This window comes from Ochotona princeps, chromosome 1 (assembly GCF_030435755.1).
Source record: "Ochotona princeps isolate mOchPri1 chromosome 1, mOchPri1.hap1, whole genome shotgun sequence".
NCBI classification, from domain to species: domain Eukaryota; kingdom Metazoa; phylum Chordata; class Mammalia; order Lagomorpha; family Ochotonidae; genus Ochotona; species Ochotona princeps.
Genome location: NC_080832.1, coordinates 28,389,725 through 28,408,221, shown reverse-complemented (window position 1 = coordinate 28,408,221; position 18,497 = coordinate 28,389,725). Strand labels below are relative to the sequence as shown.

The 18,497-nt window shown below is 39.0% G+C and overlaps 1 protein-coding gene across 1 annotated transcript in view; it reads right to left on the bottom strand.

Moving 5' to 3' along the window:
* Positions 1-4,823: 4,823 nt before the first annotated feature.
* Positions 4,824-18,497, bottom strand: part of AHI1 (Abelson helper integration site 1) — a 193,350-nt gene continuing 179,676 nt past the window's right edge. Inside the window, exons 25-26 of the mRNA XM_012927595.2 lie at positions 7,735-7,837; positions 4,824-5,165 (exon numbers count right to left, since the gene is read on the bottom strand). Of these exons, the coding sequence (XP_012783049.2) occupies positions 5,163-5,165; positions 7,735-7,837 (106 nt within the window). The 3' untranslated portion in view covers positions 4,824-5,162. The remainder of the gene's footprint in view (positions 5,166-7,734; positions 7,838-18,497) is intronic.

Below are 18,497 nucleotides of genomic sequence, written 5' to 3'. Positions count from 1 at the left end.
GGCCTTCAATTCTGTCAGGAGGGAACCCCAACACCCTAGGCCACATATGTCAGAGAACATACTAAGTTCATGATCCTTTCATCCATGATAATCACGCAATGAAATTCAAAAAGTGTTAAATCTGTAATAGGGCCAACTAAGTGTAAGAGGCCTAAATACTCACATTTGAAGGAAAAAGTCTACCTTCAGTTAATGTGACTGCAGTCTCCAACAAGTAGTGTTGCAGTCTGTCGCAAGTGTATTGGATGTTTCAGTTTGCCAGACCTGTCATGATAAATTAATTACAGGATGTTGCAGAAGTGGCAGGCCTCCAGCAGCATCTTGCATAGTTTAATATAGACCCATTTCCCCATTTCAATGTATTTGTGGTTAGATAAATCCTCTGAAATTTACAGCTGCTATAGACTAGCTTATTATGTACTCAGCGTGCACACATGATAAGTATAATAAGAATTTGATGTTCTTAAAAGTGCATAGATTCTAATCACTTCTTTTTTTTTTTTACCACCATGGAAATAGTTACTAAAAGGAGCATCTACAGATATTTTGAAGACTAACTTTTATGTAATGGGCAGTGATGGGTAAAAACGCTACTGCACTTAGCCATTTCCATTGACTTGAGCTGAAGAATTGTAGCTCAGAAAAAAATATTATGAGGAACAATGACACAAAATGGCCTTGTGAAGAAACGTAATAGAAAAGAGAACGAAGTTAACTGCTACTCAGCTGAAAACACTGAAAAACTAAACTGAAGCTGCTAACTTCTCTCCAGGGAACTTTCTTCCTTTAGTCTTGCGACTTCTTTTCGCAAGTGTCAGTTGCTCATTTTTGCTCTGGCCAAGTTATTTTCTTCAACGTCTTGCTTTCTTCTTTTCTTTCCCTATTGTATTCTATTCTCCCCTAGCCCTTTATCTTCATTAAGCAAACAATTTGCACCCCTCCAAAAAATTTTAAGAATTCTTTTCGTAATATATGAATTTACCTGCCAAAATGTTGAAAAAACAATTTTAATTTTTCTATTATAGTCTTTCATAAGTTCTTGGAAAGGCTCAAGTAATGATTAAAAAAGAAATGAGTTTGGTAAGTGAAAACTGCTTCTTAGTGCTTTGAGAAATAACACTGATAGATGGCGTCAGAGCATTTTTATCTACATGATTAGAGGAGGAACATGAGTTAAACATAGTACATATATTTATGACCTCTTTTCTTAGATTGAGGAGAAATTAAAATTTCAGATTCTTTGTGCCACTTTCCTCCCAAATCCCTGCCCTCCTGCCTCCCTAAGCAGTTTGAATTCAAGATGTTATAAGAAAGAGCAACTTCAAAAAAGAGTGCTCACAACATATGATTGATATAAATTTGAAGGGGATCATTAGAAAAATAGTATTCATTGTGTTTACAAAACAAATGTTTTTATGTCATCTAGTTCCTGTCTTAGCTTAAAGCATTTCCCCCCATTCACCTTAATAATTAGAGCAGAAGGTTATGATGAATGAAATGCCTCATTACCAAGTTTGCTTCCCGGGTCTCTGCAAAGGGAAGCTGTCTGCTTTGGCCTCATAAGTCCATTGTTAATCCTAAGCAATGCTGACATTCAATTCTACTGCAGATAATTGGGCCCGTCCATAGTTTGAGTTCTCCAGTCAAAACAGGCTTTTGATTGACATGCTTCTTGATTTTTTATTATCTCTTATATGACTGGAATGGCGCCTTTTCTGTTCCTTGAATAAAATGTTACTGTACATATAATTAGTTTGAGTCTATAGAACCTACTTCTTAAGGAAACAACTAAACCATAATGCAGAGTAAAGACTTAGCCGAAATAATCACACGATAAAGAAATGATGAGGTTTTTGAAAAATATTTTCCTTCTGATACTTTTTTCTTAAGGTCACTGTTGCATTACAAACTCTATTAGATATTTCTAGTCCTGTGGTCACAGTACATTCACGGTGCTTCTTCAGCACCGTGTGTGAGTCTGCAGCTATAAGCATTTACTGGCTTTCACTGCACAGCAATGGAGGTGCAGTACTGCAGAGGTTTCCTGGTGGGTCTGACAAACCTCCACTGACACCTAGCATTGACATTTACTGGCCCCGTGCACCTGGACAAGCTCCTTCATCTTCAGAGACCTGGCTTTCTTATTTGTAGAATAGGGAGCATTTTACAGACCTGGGGGATTTGATGCAAAGAGTAAATGAGAGCCTGATAATGACGTGAATATTCTTGGCATTTAAGTTCAATTAAGCAGAGAATGAGACTAGGTAACCTATCAAATTTGGATTGTTTAAAAACGTTCTCATAATGTACTTAAAGCAGACTTGGGCCTCAGATAGAATAAAGTGTAAGGGGTTGAAGTTCAGCCCCGTTTTTGGAACACCTGTTTACCATGCTGAAGAGTCAGGACTCTTGGTTCCAGTTCATGCCTCCAGCTCCCTCCCAGTGCAGGCCCTGGGAGGTGTGGTGATGGGATCATGGGGTCCTGCCACCTATGTGGGAGATCTGGATAGCACTCTTACTTCCCAGCTCTGACCCTGAATAAGGTGAAGACTCAGCTGAGTATTGGGTTCCTATTTCCCAGCTTTGACCCTGTCCTAACGGCAGCCCTTGAAAGCATTTGGGGAATGAACCAGCAGATGGGAGGTCTCAAATAAAAACTTTAAACAAGAATGGCTTTCAGAAAGCTCACAGAAAATGTGCACCATGAAAAAGCTATGCATGGATTTCATCTTTTACACCAGAATAAATTTATCTTCTATTTCTCCACACACTTTGAAGGCCCTTTTACATAAGTGTAAAGATCACAACATTTTGTTAGTTATCTAGAACTTTCTAACCATCTTAAAAATATTGGAGTTGCATATATAAAGTGACATGTCAAATAAAACGATAAAATGGTGAGTTATTTTTCAGAGACAGCCTTGCAAACATAAAGAGAACATGTGTTTCTTAAATTAAACTTTTCTATACCCTAAAAAAATAAAAAAGGCCAAGTATTTACTTTTATGCAACAGAAACTCTACACAAGATTTCAAACACTAGGAAGAGAGCTTTCAAAGGCCTCTGCTTCATTCAAAAAATGTGTACTTCAAACATGAGCTTGTATTCTTAGTGTAAATACTTTGTTTGGAATCATTTAAGAACTTGATTGTATTCTATATTGTAAATCCTATTCATAGTAGAGATCTGAGACTGAAGAAACCTCGATCTTCAAGACAAGGTAGAGCTGAATCAGTAATTAGGGAATATATCTCTATAAATGGTTGAAACAGCTGTTCAGATATAGGAGATAGTGTCAAGCTGTCATTGGTTTGGAAAAAAGGAATGATATGACATGAATATTTAAAGATAAAGCAGGAGCAACGTGTTACTAAGATGATGTATAGTTCCGCGAACCAAGTAATGGGCTCTGATACTGGACTGTCTGCTTGATTATAACGTCCCGTTTGCTACCTAGAGGGCGTGGTGTGATCTGTTCCTCATCTCATCTCAGACAGCGGGTAAAGGCACTTGTTGCTTGCCTAACTCTGGTCTTGGTCAGCAGGACAAGGGAGAAAAGAATATGGCCTTACGGAGAACAGACTTTCCTCATGTTTGCTTCCCCTGTGATTTCCTTTTGTCTTCTGTAGTTTCAACATTACAAATAATCTGTTTTTTTTTTTATATGAAAATTGAAATGTTAGCAAATGCTTAGCTTCCCCTATACTCTAATGTGTGGATACTATTAGTTATTAAAATCAAAGCCAGAGACTCAAGACACATTTCAAAACTGCAAGCTGCGATGGCAGACAGAAGTGTATTTTATTTTTAAATTATCAAGTGCATTCACAGGACAAAAAAAAATCTCAAGTTTGTACAAGGGCAACTGAAGCTGGCTGGGGCCAGCGGTACCTGAAGTAGACACAAGCACCCAGAAACACGACATCACAAGAGACCCCCGTGCTGACGGCTGCAGCGCAGGAGCCATCACCAACGCCACCCAACACTTTCAGAAACACTTTTTTTTAAAGTTGCACACAGCTGGGTTATGTTTATCAATGTCTGTGCCCCTAAGACATGTGCAGGGATAGGGGCCAAATATGCTCGTACTAGGAGATATTTCACGTGGGGTAGACACACATCTGGTCAAAATTTACACCTCAGTGCCCAACACTGCCTTTCTCACTTCTTATTTTAATAGACTCAATTGTCTAATTTAGTAAGTTATTTTTCCAACTGACACTTCTGTGTCAGTTTTGACTTTCTGGGAGCTGAATATTTTTATCAACAGAATTATCACAAAATAGGGAAAGGAGAAGACCAAAAGAGAAAAAAACAAAAACAGTAATTTTCTCATTATTTCCAACTGTAAAACACAGTCACACAGGGATGATACTGCTATCCAGGCACTAAAGAAATAAATAATGCAATGTAATAATTTAAAAACAAATAGCGAGACTAAAATATTAAACAATCACACTGTATAAATCATTGTATGCTTAAATATGAAATACCTTATTTAAAATGGAAGGGAATTTGGAACCTGTTGTCAATCCAGCTTAAAAAAATAATTTTTGGCTTAGGTGTGTCATATTACATGTATGAGTCACTGAAAGGAACACAAATTTCAATTCTAACAAGCAGATGGTTTAAAAAAAAGCAGATGGTTTTAATGCCTTTGCTACTGGAATCAATTTGAATGCACAATATTATGAAACAGCTTGTCTTTTAAATAAAGGTAATTTTAAAAGCAGGTATTTCATATTCTGAGCATAATATTCATGTAGATAACCACATTACAAATACAATATTAAATGATTACTGAACAGACACCTAAAAATACTTTTTACTCATATTTGCTGAAGAGCAAGTACGGTTTTTCTTTATTGTTTCTTTGACAGTGGTAGCGTAATTTTGATGCAATTACTAAAAATACAAGTACCAATACTTTGATCAACATCAATCACAATGGGTTGTAACAGTTAAGCTCGTAGGCCACACTGATTTTTCCACCTGTTTCTCACTTCTGCTTTGTCTATATGCTTTTGAAAGGAGACAAGTAATTGATGCTTCCTTTCTTCCTTATTATCTGAAAATTCTGAACTCTGGAGAGAAATTCATTATGGTTTAATCTGTCATTTCATTTCTGTGTACTTGCTGTGTCTCCATTCTTCTTCAGCTTTTCACTAGGGAGAGAAGTATGCGAAATGAAGTAAGAGTACTTGAATACCGTCTTCCTACAATCAAATCTTAGTATGCCCTGGTAAATGCATGGTAGTAAGAGACAGTGTGTCTCTCTCACACACAAATAAGACACATAACTCTCAAATACTTACAATCCAACTCCTGAATAACTTCCAGAAATTAAAGGTAGGCCATCATGGCATAGACAGCATTTTGTTAAACAGCATCATTTCACTTAATCTACTTTTACACTAGGATTAATGATTATGGTTTTCAAACCAATCTAAAACCAGTTCAACAAATTTTTGATTGATCAAGATAGTGATGGCTAACTATGCATTCAGATATAGTTTTGATGCAAAGCAAGTACAAACTGAGAACTAATATGTGGATGAAACTATGAAATTGCTTCCTTAGAGATCATGTAGTTAGTGCACTGCAACTTGTAGGTGACAGACAAATGGGCTGAACTTGAAGTTTCTACTACAAGTACTGAACCAGCATTGATGAGCGTCTGGAGTTTTACATGGAAATATCACTGGTTGCCTTTAGGTGTCAACCTGCAACTTTGGGACAACGGCAATCTGGTTGTGGTGGTCAACTCCAGTCAGTACTCCAGTGAAAGGAGACGCTGGCATACCGGCCAAAGGGCAGTGGCTGACCCTCTGCTAGGGCTGTCATTGAGGGCACTGTGGATTAGAGAGCACTTGAGCCTTTAGAAAACAGCCCAGTTCTAATCATAAAGAAATGGTTATGCAATAGTATTGTGCATACAAGAACAGGGACTTTTGACAGGAAAACAATCCTTAGCTTATAGGTTCTGACTCTGTCATGTAAGCTCATATACACAGGTCTCCTGGGTTGCATGAGCAAAGAGTTGGACTGGAAGTGCAACAGCCAGGATGGGTGTTACAAGTGGTGGTCTAACTTGCTACACCAAAATGTCCACCTCTCCTTATTTTTATTTATTTTTTGTTTTTTATCTATCTCTTTAGGAATCCTTAAAAAACATTGCACATGCATCTTTTGCTACCTTGTCTACTAGTATGTTTTTTTCCTTGTTAAGTTCTTAGAGCTTTTTAATAAAAGATGTATTTATTTATTTATTTGGAGGAGAGTGTGACAGAGAGATTGAGAGAATATCTTTTGGTTCACTTGTAGAATAAAAATGGCAGAAACAGGCAGGGCTTGGACAGGATGATGCCAGGAGCCAAGAACTATATCTGGATCTCCATGTGGATAACAGGAACTCAAGCCCTTGTGCAACCTTCTGCTGTCTTCCCAGGAACAATCATAGGGAGACAGACAGAAATGAGCAGCTCAAACCTGATCCAGCCACGCTCGCTGAACTATCTATAATGCTGGCTACCTTTGTATCCTAAAGATAGTAATTCTTTTTTTTTTAAAGATTTATTTATTTTATTACAAAGTCAGATATACAGAGAGGAGGAGAGACAGAGAGGAAGATCTTCCATCCGATGATTCACTCCCCAAGTGAGCCGCAACGGGCTGGTGCGCGCCGATCTGAAGCCGGGTACCAGGAACCTCTTCCGGGTCTCCCACGTGGGTGCAGGGTCCCAACGCATGGGGCCGTCCTTGACTGCTTTCCCAGGCCACAAGCAGGGAGCTGGATGGGAAGTGGAGCTGCCGGGATTAGAACCGGCGCCCATATGGGATCCCGGGGCGTTCAAGGTGAGGACTTTAGCCGCTAGGCTACGCCACCAGGCCCCAATAGTAATTCTTCATGTGACATTCTCCCTCATGCCAGGTTTTCTTTTCCTTTTCTACATGTGTGATTTTATAGCTTCTATTTATAAAAGTCTAAAATTCTATATCAAAAGTTTTCTGACCCTGATGTCAAGGCTACAGAGTTGTTCCTTTACCCATGACTATATTAACTGCTCACCTATATGCCTTGTGTGCAATCAGATTTCTTTATTTCTTTGCTTTGTTCCTTTTTCCCCCTCTTTCCTTCCCATTTAAACCTAAAAGAATATTGGTGAAAATTTGGAACTCAGTTCTTACACAGTGGCAAATTAATAAATATGGATGTGAATTGGGCTGCAACATTCCACTTGTAATACAATAAATTTCATTTCAACGTAACAAAACAAGGCCTTCTGGAAGTATTTCCCTGTTTTCTCATATCTCCAGTCCTTATCATAAAATGGGTTTTCAGCCACATTTCCTCCCTGACTTGCCTTGTTTTGAATTCTCATCCCATGCATTTCCTCATGTAATGGCTCCTTTTCCTTCCCCCTCTCACTACTCATCTTTACTTTGTACCTACTGTCCTCTGTTTCTCACTAGTTGTTGCCCAATTTTTTCCCTTGAAGTTTAAAGTCCTGTTTTTCCCCCCTTATGTTATAGAATAAAATTATTCTGAAGCACTTTTCTCTTCAGGCTGGAGACCATGTGCTTTATGCTTCTAGGAATCTCCCAGGCCTCCTGGGTGTCGATCCCAAGGGTACTTGTCAGTCTGTATTTCACATCTCTCTTTTGCACCTGTCATTGTTGTCCACGCATCCCTACATATTTTCCTGTTGACTGAATGATGTAACTTCCTCTTACCTCTATTAGGGTGACTTTTCGGCTTGTTTGTTCATTCTTCTTACCCTGTGTGTCCAGTTTGTGCCCACGGTCCTCCTGGCTCTGTTCTTTGCCTATTTCAGAACTACAGGATGGTAAGAACAGAGACAGGAGCAAGTTAGAAAGCTGTTTTAAGAGCATACAACAGGGTTTTGATCTCAGGAAGTGGCAATGGGAACAGAAAGGAGGATAAATAGTAGGTTCAAGAAAGAAAAGCAGTCAGCAGGACAATATGAATGATTCTATATGGGGGTGTGAAACACAAAGCTGCTTAAACTAATGTAAAGATAAACCTTTAGGTGGGGTGGGCACAATAATACAACGAACTTTGCCAGAATATTCAGTGTCGGGAAAAACCAGAAAGCTTTAGAAATGTAGGTGGGGACACAAACACACTCACACAAACATGAACACATACACAAACACGCACATCTCTGGACAAGTACAGGATATTTCTTTTTTTTTTTTTAAAGATTTATTCACTTTATTACAGTCAGATATACAGAGAGGAGGAGAGACAGAGAGGAAGATCTTCCGTTTGATGATTCACTTCCCTAGTGAGCCGCAACTGGCCGGTGCGCGCCGATCTGAAGCCGGGAACCTGGAACCTCCTCCAGGTCTCCCACGCGGGTGCAGGGTCCCAAGTCCTTGGGCCATCCTCGACTGCCTTCCCAGGCCACAAGCAGGGAGCTGGATGGGAAATGGAGCTGCCGGGATTAGAACCGGCGCCCATATGGGATCCTGGGGCGTTCAAGGTGAGGACTTTTAGCCGCTAGGCCACGCCGCCGGGGCCCACAGGATATTTCTTAATAGAGAAAGAAGTGATGAAGTTTTTGTATTAGCAAGCTGTGACATCATGATCTATGAGAAAGCCGCATTGCCTACTGAACAGATCAATGCAGTTTTCTAAGTGATAGTAACTCATAAAACAAATGTTTTGTGGATGGGGATGTAGTAGTACAATTACTTTAGGAGAAAGAAAACACAAAAACAATTCAAAAGGGAAAGAAAGGAAGGTAATTCTCTTTCCTCTAGCTTATCCAGAAATAACAGAAAACACCAAAAATAAGCTAAAAAAAGATGTACAAATCATAAAGTCAGGTAGTAAGACTGAATAGAGATTCTAAAGGATGAAATTGTACCCTCCCACCCCCAGCCCAAATTCATACATTGCAAGTCTTAACTCCAACACGATTGTATGTGCAGACAGGGTCTCTTATGATGGTCATTTAGTTGAATGAGGTCATGAAATGGGACCCCAATCTGATAGACTGGCATCCCTGGAGAAGGAAGAAGGCATACCAAGTTTGCTTGCACTGTTTCTCTCTGTGTACACATGGAGAAGAAGTCAAATGAGGGCAGTGTGAGAATAGGTGGCCACCTGCAAACCTGGGAGATGGCTTATCAGAAACCAATCCTGCTGACACCCTGGGTGTGCACTGTAGCCTCCAGGCCTGCCATATCCTGGTAGCCCAGCAGATTATTACTTGCATAAGTAAGTAAAATGAAGTCAGATGGGTGAGAATAAAAAGATCAGAGATGACTGAGAGAAAAGAACAAAGAAATTACATTTAGAAAGAAACAGAAAAGGAAAGCTCAAGCTCCAAGAGGAAGCCCTGATAATTCAGTCTTCATCTGTCTAAAGTCCATTCTTCAGTCTTATCTTCGAGGAACCTATTGAAGTAAAGACTATTGAAGTAAACCTATTGAACCTTTGAAGTAAAGACTCCAGCTCTGTGGATATCAGCATGATAAAGTGAAGAAGGGAAACAAGCCCAGGGTAGCAGAACAGAGACACTAACGTGACAGGCTGGGGCAAGCTGAGGAGGTGAGCAGTCTATGGCCTCCACTCCAGGGGGCAATCCCAGGAGACAATGTGCAGCTCCAGCCTGAGACTTTGCATCCTTTTTCAAGACAAGTCAGAAATCTCTATTCTTCTCTGTGGATTCACATATATGACACAAATACACACATGTGTGTATATATATGCCATATATATACATAAAACATAAAATTAAACACACGTGCACAAAGAACACAACCACAGAAGCATGTCCACAGGTATCCCACGTACTTTCACCCCTTTGTGCCTTAGCTCCTGAAAAGGCACACAGGATGTATGTATTATCACAGCAGCTTTTCAGCAGACCTCGTACGGTTTAGGGGAAATGAAAGGAAGAGACCTTCCTCTAGTGGCCAGGCAAAATCAAAGATCTAATGAAGCATTTAGGTCTAGGTCTTTCTTTTCTTGTGCATCTCATCTCTATATGGTCTTAGAGACTTCTGTTGCAGCCATGTTGGAACAACATGGACCAGATCTGTCTTTTCACCTATAACAACCAAAAAACCTAGGTAAAATATACAAAACAGTCATTCTGGAGATACTAAACCCAAGGCAATAACAGACAGTGATCCATGCAAGATGGGAAATAAGAGGAGTGCAAAGGTCACCCAGCTTACTGCTTTGAGCTTTTTCAGGCTACAGCATTGAAAAGTGACCCAGTGAGAGCTGAGTCTTAGGAGATCAAGGTGGCCAGGGTCCACAAAGAGAGTGATTGGGAAGATATTCAGAGGGAATGTGAAGATCCTGCAAAGGGCCCCAGCTCCAAGCCTCAGCAAGGGAGTGATGAGCAGCGAGCAATGAGTAGAAACAGTCCTTGGTGAAGTCCAGACACTGGACTTACTAGACAAAGACTTGAAATTCACAATTACAAGTATGTTAAAAGAAACCACAAATTAAATATCTCACTATATACAGAAGAATTTTTCAGTAGAAAACAGAAATTACAAAAAAAGTAATATGAAATCTACCAAAGTATTCAGAGAACTAGGGAGGGTAATACTCTCTACCTCATCCCAGGAGGCCAGCATTTTCCTATAACCAAAACTAAAGATACTACGAGGGAAGAAAACAATAGACTCATCTTCCTCATTAATAGAATGCAAAAGATTCTAAACCACATTTTAGCAAATAAGATTTAACAACATATAAGAAGGTGACATAACAACTGCTGAATGTGGTTCATCCCAGGAAAACATGATTAGTTTAGCATTAGAAAAATACATGCAATTAAAAATATTAATGAATTTTATAAAGACTCATTCCAAGAACACTATAAATAGCAAAAATTTGAGAATATTCAGCTCCCTCCATAGTCAATGAAATAGGTGTTGTAATTCTCCTACATACTTCAAATCATCTTTAAACACTTGTAATATCTAATAATGTAAATTCTGTGTCAATGGTTGCATTGTTCAGGGAATATTGCCAAGAAAAAAACTACATATGTTCAGCAAAGTTGTTTTTTATTTTCTTTTCAACTGAAAAACTTTGGCTTACCCTTGACTGCATCTATGAATGTAGAACCTGGTGATACAGGGAGCCGACTGTATTTAATAGATACAAAAATCATTCAAAAATCTATCATCTATTCCTGATGAAAAGTCTCTGCAAAGTAGGAAATGAAGAAGAAGACCTGATAAAGTGCACTGGCAAAAAAAAAACTGTGATAACATCATCCATAATGGTGAAAGGCTGGTGATTTCTTATGCACTTGTTTAAAAGGAAGAACAAGGCAGAACATCCACTTTTACTGGTTTTGTTCAACACTGTATTGGAAATTCTAGTCAGTTCAATAAGGTAAGAAATAAAAGGAATGCAGATTGTGAAGGTAAAAATAAACTTTCATTTGCATTACTTTCTTTATAGAAAATCTGATGGAATCTACAAAAAGCTATTAAAACTAACAAATGAGTTTGGAAAGGCTGTGTGACAATACCATCAACAAACAACAAGAAGCAGCATAAAGCAGCAACAAAGAGGTATAAATTGAAGTTTAAACATAACATACTTACATATGAAATAGGAAAGAATGAATCAACCAGTATGTTCAAGATTTATACAGTCAACACTAGAAAATATTACCAAGAAAAAATAAAGGGGATGTACATAAGTGGAGAGCTGCATTATACTGATGAGTTAGATGCCTAAACATTACTGTCCAGCCAATTTTTCCCAGAAAATCTGTGGATTCAGTGCTGAATTAATTGGCATTCAAACAGGCTTTGCCACAGATATTGACAAGTTGACTCTAAAATTTATGTGGAAACGTAAAGAAGTTTACAAAGCCAAGTCAATTTTGAAAAGAACAAATTGGTGGGTGAATGCTACATCAGTTCAAGATATTCCACAGCTGTTGTAATCAAGATAATGTGGCAGTGATATAAACAGATCAATAATCCAGAATCCAGAAACACAACCACACATATACTGACAGCTTATTTCCTGGATTTTTAAAGATTTCTTTTCAGTTATTTGAAGGGCAGAGTTATGGGGGTAAGGAGGGGAAGGAGAGAGAGAGAGAGAGAGAGAGAGAGAGAAAGAGAGAGAGAGAGAGAAATCTTTCACCTATCGCTGGTTCACTCCTCAAATGGCCACCAACAGAGCCAGGCCAAAGCCAGGATCCTGGATCCGTCTGGATTCTGAGTGTCCCATGGGAGTAGCAGGGGGTCAAGCATTTGTCCATCTTCCTGGTGCATTAGTAAGGAGCTGGACGGGAAGTGGAGCTGTTGGAACTTGAATTGGTGCTCATATGGTATGCCAGTAAGGCAGGTAATGGCTTAACCTACTCTGCCACAATGCTGGCCCTGGACAAATTACTTTCAAAGTAAGTATTACATCCAGTCAGTTGAGACAGGATTGCTTTAAATAACCGATGTAAGAACAATTTGGTATGAAAATGCAAAAAAAGAAGTGATTTTTGACCTAAACTTCATACCATACATAAAAACTAATTCAAAATAGAGCTAAGGCTTAAATTTAAAATCTAAAATTATAAAACTACTCCAAGGGAATGTAGGAGAACATCTCTGTGATTTTTGGTTGACAGATTTACTATGTTTCATTTGTAAAGAAACAAAATTGGTAAGTTGGACTTTGTCAAAATAAGAGAATAATTTGCTCTTCAAAGGCTACAACTAAGAAAATGAAATGGCAAATCAGAGATTGGGAGAAGCACCTGAAAATCCCATACATGACAGAGAACATATTTAAAACATACAAATACCCTCAAAACTTAATAATAGGATATTAAAAACAGGTAAAATTTTTGAATAGATACTTCATAAATGGAAATATAGGCACATAAGATAGGCACATATAGAGATGCTAACCTCACTAGCTGATATGCAAATTTAAGACACAGTGAGATAAGTCTACATATAGTAGAATGGCAAAAATTACAACACTCAGTATATCACAATCACATAGGAAAAAATATTTTGGAAAACAGCCTGGCTGTTTCCTTAAAAATGAAGCATAAACCAACTGCACAATCCAGCCATTCCACTCCTAGGTATGTACCCAAGAAAAAGGAAAGAATAGGCTAAACACAAAGACTTGAACACAAATATTGATATTAGCTTTATTTGTAATGGCCCTGAACTGGAAAAACTCAAACGGTGCATCAATAAACAAATGGATAAACAGGTTGTGGTATCTAAAACTTCAGAAAGTCAGAGGTCATTAGTGACAGGAGAGAGAGTTTAGTTAAAGAAGGATAGAAGGGAGAGATAATAAAAGAGCAGAATTGTAGGAAGTCAAAATGTTAATGACGTCAATTGTGGTGGCAGCTTATGGACATACACTGTATATTTTTAAATATGTGCCTTTTATTTATTGTGTATCAACATTTATTGTCCAGCAAATCTCTCACTACAAGTGTTAGGAACGCTCTTTGTGTATACACTAAATCTGACCTTTCCTAACTTCATTGCTCATACTCTCGGAAGGCACTGCCATCTGGATAACCTCCGCATTATCTTAACTGGTCTCCCAGAATCTACCCATGTCCATCAATGCCTATGCTTATCTCACATGGCAGAGTTATCCTGTTAAATGGTAAGTCACTCCCTCTGCTTAATGGCTCTATTTCATGTCACTCCCTCTGTTTAATGGTCCCCTATTTCACTTAGTGTAAAAGCCAAAAGGCTAACAATGGTTTACGAGGTCTCGTTACTTTCTCTAATCTCATGCACTCTCCCAGTTACTTTCTTTCAGAAACACTAACTGCCTTACGGTTCCTTTAGGATACCAGACACACCGCCTCAGGGCTCTTTGCACTCTCCCTCCACATAGTCACTGCTTTTCCCTTTCCTGCCTCCTTTCAATGTTCTGTGAGGTTGTCATTTAAAAAGTGCAACCGTTCAGTATATGTCTTTCTCCTATTCCTCACCTTTGGCTTATACCTCCCCCGCCCCATTATGTAGCTCACAGAGGCATTTTACTTACAGGTAAAACACTGGCTTGGGTGGCAAGGATTTTCATCTGTTAGGGTTGTGACCCCAGTGTAGCATACTGTGTCATGGCAGATTTTCAGTAAATAGAGATGTAGCAAATGACACCTGCTGTGTCTGCTTTCCTTGCTACACTGTATACCATTTGTCATTTTATTCCAGCACTTGCACAGCATCTACTACTGACCAGCAGATGATTAACACGCTCCCCCTTGGACTCACGTTCCCAAGGCAAGCACTGCTGTTCACCTGCAAAGGCTTCTCCTGATCTCTTTGCTTTATAGGAGCAGTATCAAGGTCTAGAACAAGGCCAAATTTGATACAGACAAATATTTGCTTGGGCTCATGTAAAATGCTGGGCAAATAACAAGACACGTCTCTCAGGCCACCTTCCTGTCATCTGTCTCTCCCCAAACTTCTGACATTACATTCTTCTAGAGGCACAGCCTTCATTTTTTTTTTTCTGCCCAATACATCTCCCCAATCTCAAACTATCATATACACCTGTCATTTGCAATACCAGTTTCTTTCCTGCACCACACTGAAATGCCATCCATGTGTTAAAGCTCAATATAAACCCCCTTTCTCCCTGCAGGCCTTCTTGACTTTATTTCCTGTAATCACAATTTGTATCATACCATTATAAATTAACACATTACCCCTAATTAAATAATGGATGGCCTTTTACGTGCCTATTTCTATTTCTTCATCTGATCAATGCAAACAGCTCAGTGCTAAGAATACTGTGATGACTGGATGATTTCAATTTCAGAAATAGAGGGGAGAAGGTTGAGAGAACAGGGTAGATGTGATGAACAAAGTGAGAACTTCAAAGAATGGCTGCAGGAATGAAGGAGCCTGGAATAGACTATGATAAGGAAACATTCATAGTGGAGTGACATGATACTTGGAGTTGACATTGTGGTCATATTAAGAACAATTTTCAATAATTCATTCAGTTGATATTTGCATAGAGGGTGTTATATAGACAAGATTTTAATATGATTGATCATCTGAATTAACCTTTGACTGATCAAGGCTGTTCATGAAAACACCCTATCTTAAAGACCCAAAACCCCAACTAATATCAATTTAGAATGTCAATAACTACAAATACTAATATTACTTACTAAAGATTATAGATATTTATAGAAGCATCAGTATAATTTGACTTAGGGAGCAAATAAGCAATGGGAAATGGGGGCACAAGGTATGAAAGGCAAAAGCTTAAGGCTTTCAAGAAAATCTTTGTTATCAAACTTTCTTTTTGCTCTCTTAAGTGTAGCTTTACTAAAATGTGTATAACTTAATTGCACAGAAGTGAATGGTATTTCTCATAGCAAGATACGCTAGTGGAGACTGTTAAGAGTCTGCCTGTTGAGTAGTATTTTGGTGAACCAACAAACAATCAATATCACAAACTGAAAGGCAGAGCCTTAAGGAAATAAAAAAGAAAAATTAGCCCCTGTCTGTTTACTTCAGCACAATGGACTGATTTAAGCAGGTGAAATAAAGAAATAAATGACTGGGTGTCCATTCTGTGCTTTAGTATTTCCAGTTACCAACAATATTAACTCACAAGAGGTCAAGTTTAATCCATTCTTATTTCTAGGAAACTACAACTACAGGGAAAGCCCGATGACTTTAGATGAACTGGAGCATTTGGACATATCTGAACTTCTCATTACATTTCCTGTTCTTTATTTTCAGAAGCTTCTTAAGTCCTCTGCTCAAAAAAGGAGTAAAGCTGTTCTGACAGCCTTTAGGAACCAAGTGTTTGTTAGTCTTTATTGAACCTTAACCTGCAGCTCATGGTGTGGAGCTTTGTATCACCTGGAAACAGGTATGGGATGCAGTCTGACAGAAGCGTGGGTAGACACATTTTCATTTTCAAAACACTAAGTAAATGTCTTAAAAACTTCCATAAAATATGTTCAAAGACACCAAGAACATTGTTTCCATAATATAGTGACCTTTTCATTTTGGTTGATGTAACTGTTTACCTTCACTGTTCTGGTCTATTTAGAAATATCTTTAACTTCTTTTTTTCAGGAGAGACAGAAACTTAGAAAAAGCAGACCTTCCATTTGCTGACTCACTCCCTAAAGACCTGAAGGACTTGGGATGGGCTAGGTTGAAGCAGGGAACTGGGAACTCAACATGGGTATCTCCTACTGGTAGCAGGGACCTAAGAACCTAGGCCATAACCTGTTGTTTCCCAGCGACTGCATCAGCAGGAAGTTGGAACTGGAAGGCAGAACTGGGACTCAGACGCAGGCCCTCTGAAATAAGACATGGTGTTTGGAAGCAGCAAATTAACTGCTGCACCAAATGCCTACCCTTCGAGTCTATTTTGTATATTCAAATTCTGTTGACAGACACAAGCTTCATGGGATCAATGATTATATTATCAAGAAGTAAGGAATCTGGAGAGCAAGATGGTGGAACAGGGAGAGGACCACATTAAAGTGGACAGAGAAGGCTTAGTGGAGGAGAAACAGAGAGGGTGTGATCCCAAGTAATAGGAGTGGGCAGGCCACCAGCAGAGACACACCAGGGGATCCATGGACACGGGGAAGAAGCAGACACAGCAGAGTGGTGCTGCAGCAAACAGATAACCCAGCAATGACCGGAGCTTGGTCAGGTGGGAAGGGGACATCACCAGAAATGCAGGTGGTGAATCAAGCCACAGAAATGCTGGTCATACTGATTTTTTAGTTTGAACATGAGCAGAACCTGAGTGGCAGAGTCCTAGTGGACAAGTGTGGGAGTAGGATGGATTTCATGGCCAGCCCCACAACAGTGCCACACCAGGCTCCGTTTTGAGTACTGTGGCAAAGCCACTGTGGGGGCAGTGGACACAACAGCTGCACATGCACTAAGCCAGGGGCAAGCCAAATTATGGCTCAATGCATTTCATTGGTCCCAACAGGAAAATAAATCTGACTTGGCATCTCAAAGGTTCAACCAAAATAGGTCTAGGTCGTTCCAGATCTAGCTGCTACTAGGTTCTGGCAAGAAGAGGAAAAAGAATCAGTGTGCTGCCAACAGGGTATCGGTTTGTGTCCCGGTTGCTCTACTTCTCATCCAGCTCCTTGACTGTGACCTGGAAGAGCAACAGAGGATGGCCCAAAGCGTTGGGACCCTGTACTTACATGGGAGACCCGGAAGAGGCTCCTTACTCCTGGTTTGACATTGGTTTAGCTCCTGCTGTTGTGGTCATTTGGGGGAGTGAACTAACCAAAAGATGGAAGATCTTTCTGTATCTCCTTCTCTCTGTAAATCTTATCTGCCTTTCCAATAAAAATAAATAAATTTAAAAACATTGTGCTAAAGAGAAGAATTTGCTAACCTGAACTGCAATGGTCATGGGCAAAAAAAGAGTTACAGGCATCATGAATGAAGTTACGAACAACTTCCCTCCATAGTATCAAATGGCTATTTAAATCTCAAAAATTAGCCTATGGAGACATCGAGGAACTGCTGGATAAAGAATTGTAAAACATCAAAGCTCCTTAAAAACAAAAAGCAGATGCAGAAATTTTAGAAATACATTACACAGGAAACAGAAGCACTGTAACAAAATCAAACTGAATTATTAGAAATAAAGAATACAACTGACCAAACCAAAAGTTCATTGGCATCTCAATAATAGAAATAATGAAGCAGAAGAAAGAATTTTAGGTTTTCAGAAGATACCCAGTGTGAAAACCCACAATCAGAAATTTGGAAGAGGAACTGACTAAAACTAAGAAAATCACCCAAGAATTAAGTGGCAGCATTAAAATGTCAAATGTAAAAGTTATAGGAATTCCTGAAGGCATGGAAAAAGAAGCTGTATTGAAATATTTATTCAACGAAATAATAATTTAGAACTTCCCCAACATGGAGAAAGGGGACACCCAACAGAAAGTGCAGAGAATCCTGAAAAGACTTGACCAGAAGTGATCATTACCACAACATCACATAATCAAACTGTCTTAGTTGAACATAAAGAAAAGATACTTAAATATGCATGTAAGAAATGCCAAATAAGTTATAGAGGAACCCCAATCAGACTCACAGCTGACTTTTCAGAGAAGACCCTACAAGGCAGAAGAAAATGGAATGACATATTCCAGACCCTAAAAGAAAAAATTGCCAGCTCAGAATAACATACCCAGCAAATCTTTCATTTACACTTGAAAATGAAATAAAACCTTCTAAAGCAATCAAAACCTGAGGACTTTGCCTCTACCAGAACAGCATTACAAATGTTGCTTCAGGATGTGCTACAGACAGAAAAAAAAGAACACTGATCAAATACAAAGGCAAAAGTGGAGAATAACTCAATAATATCTCAAAAGAACCCTAAGTCAAACAATGAGAAACCCAGTGCTAAAATGATAGGACCAACTGTCAATATTAACCCTCAACGCAAATGGCTTAAACTCATCAATGAAAAGACATAC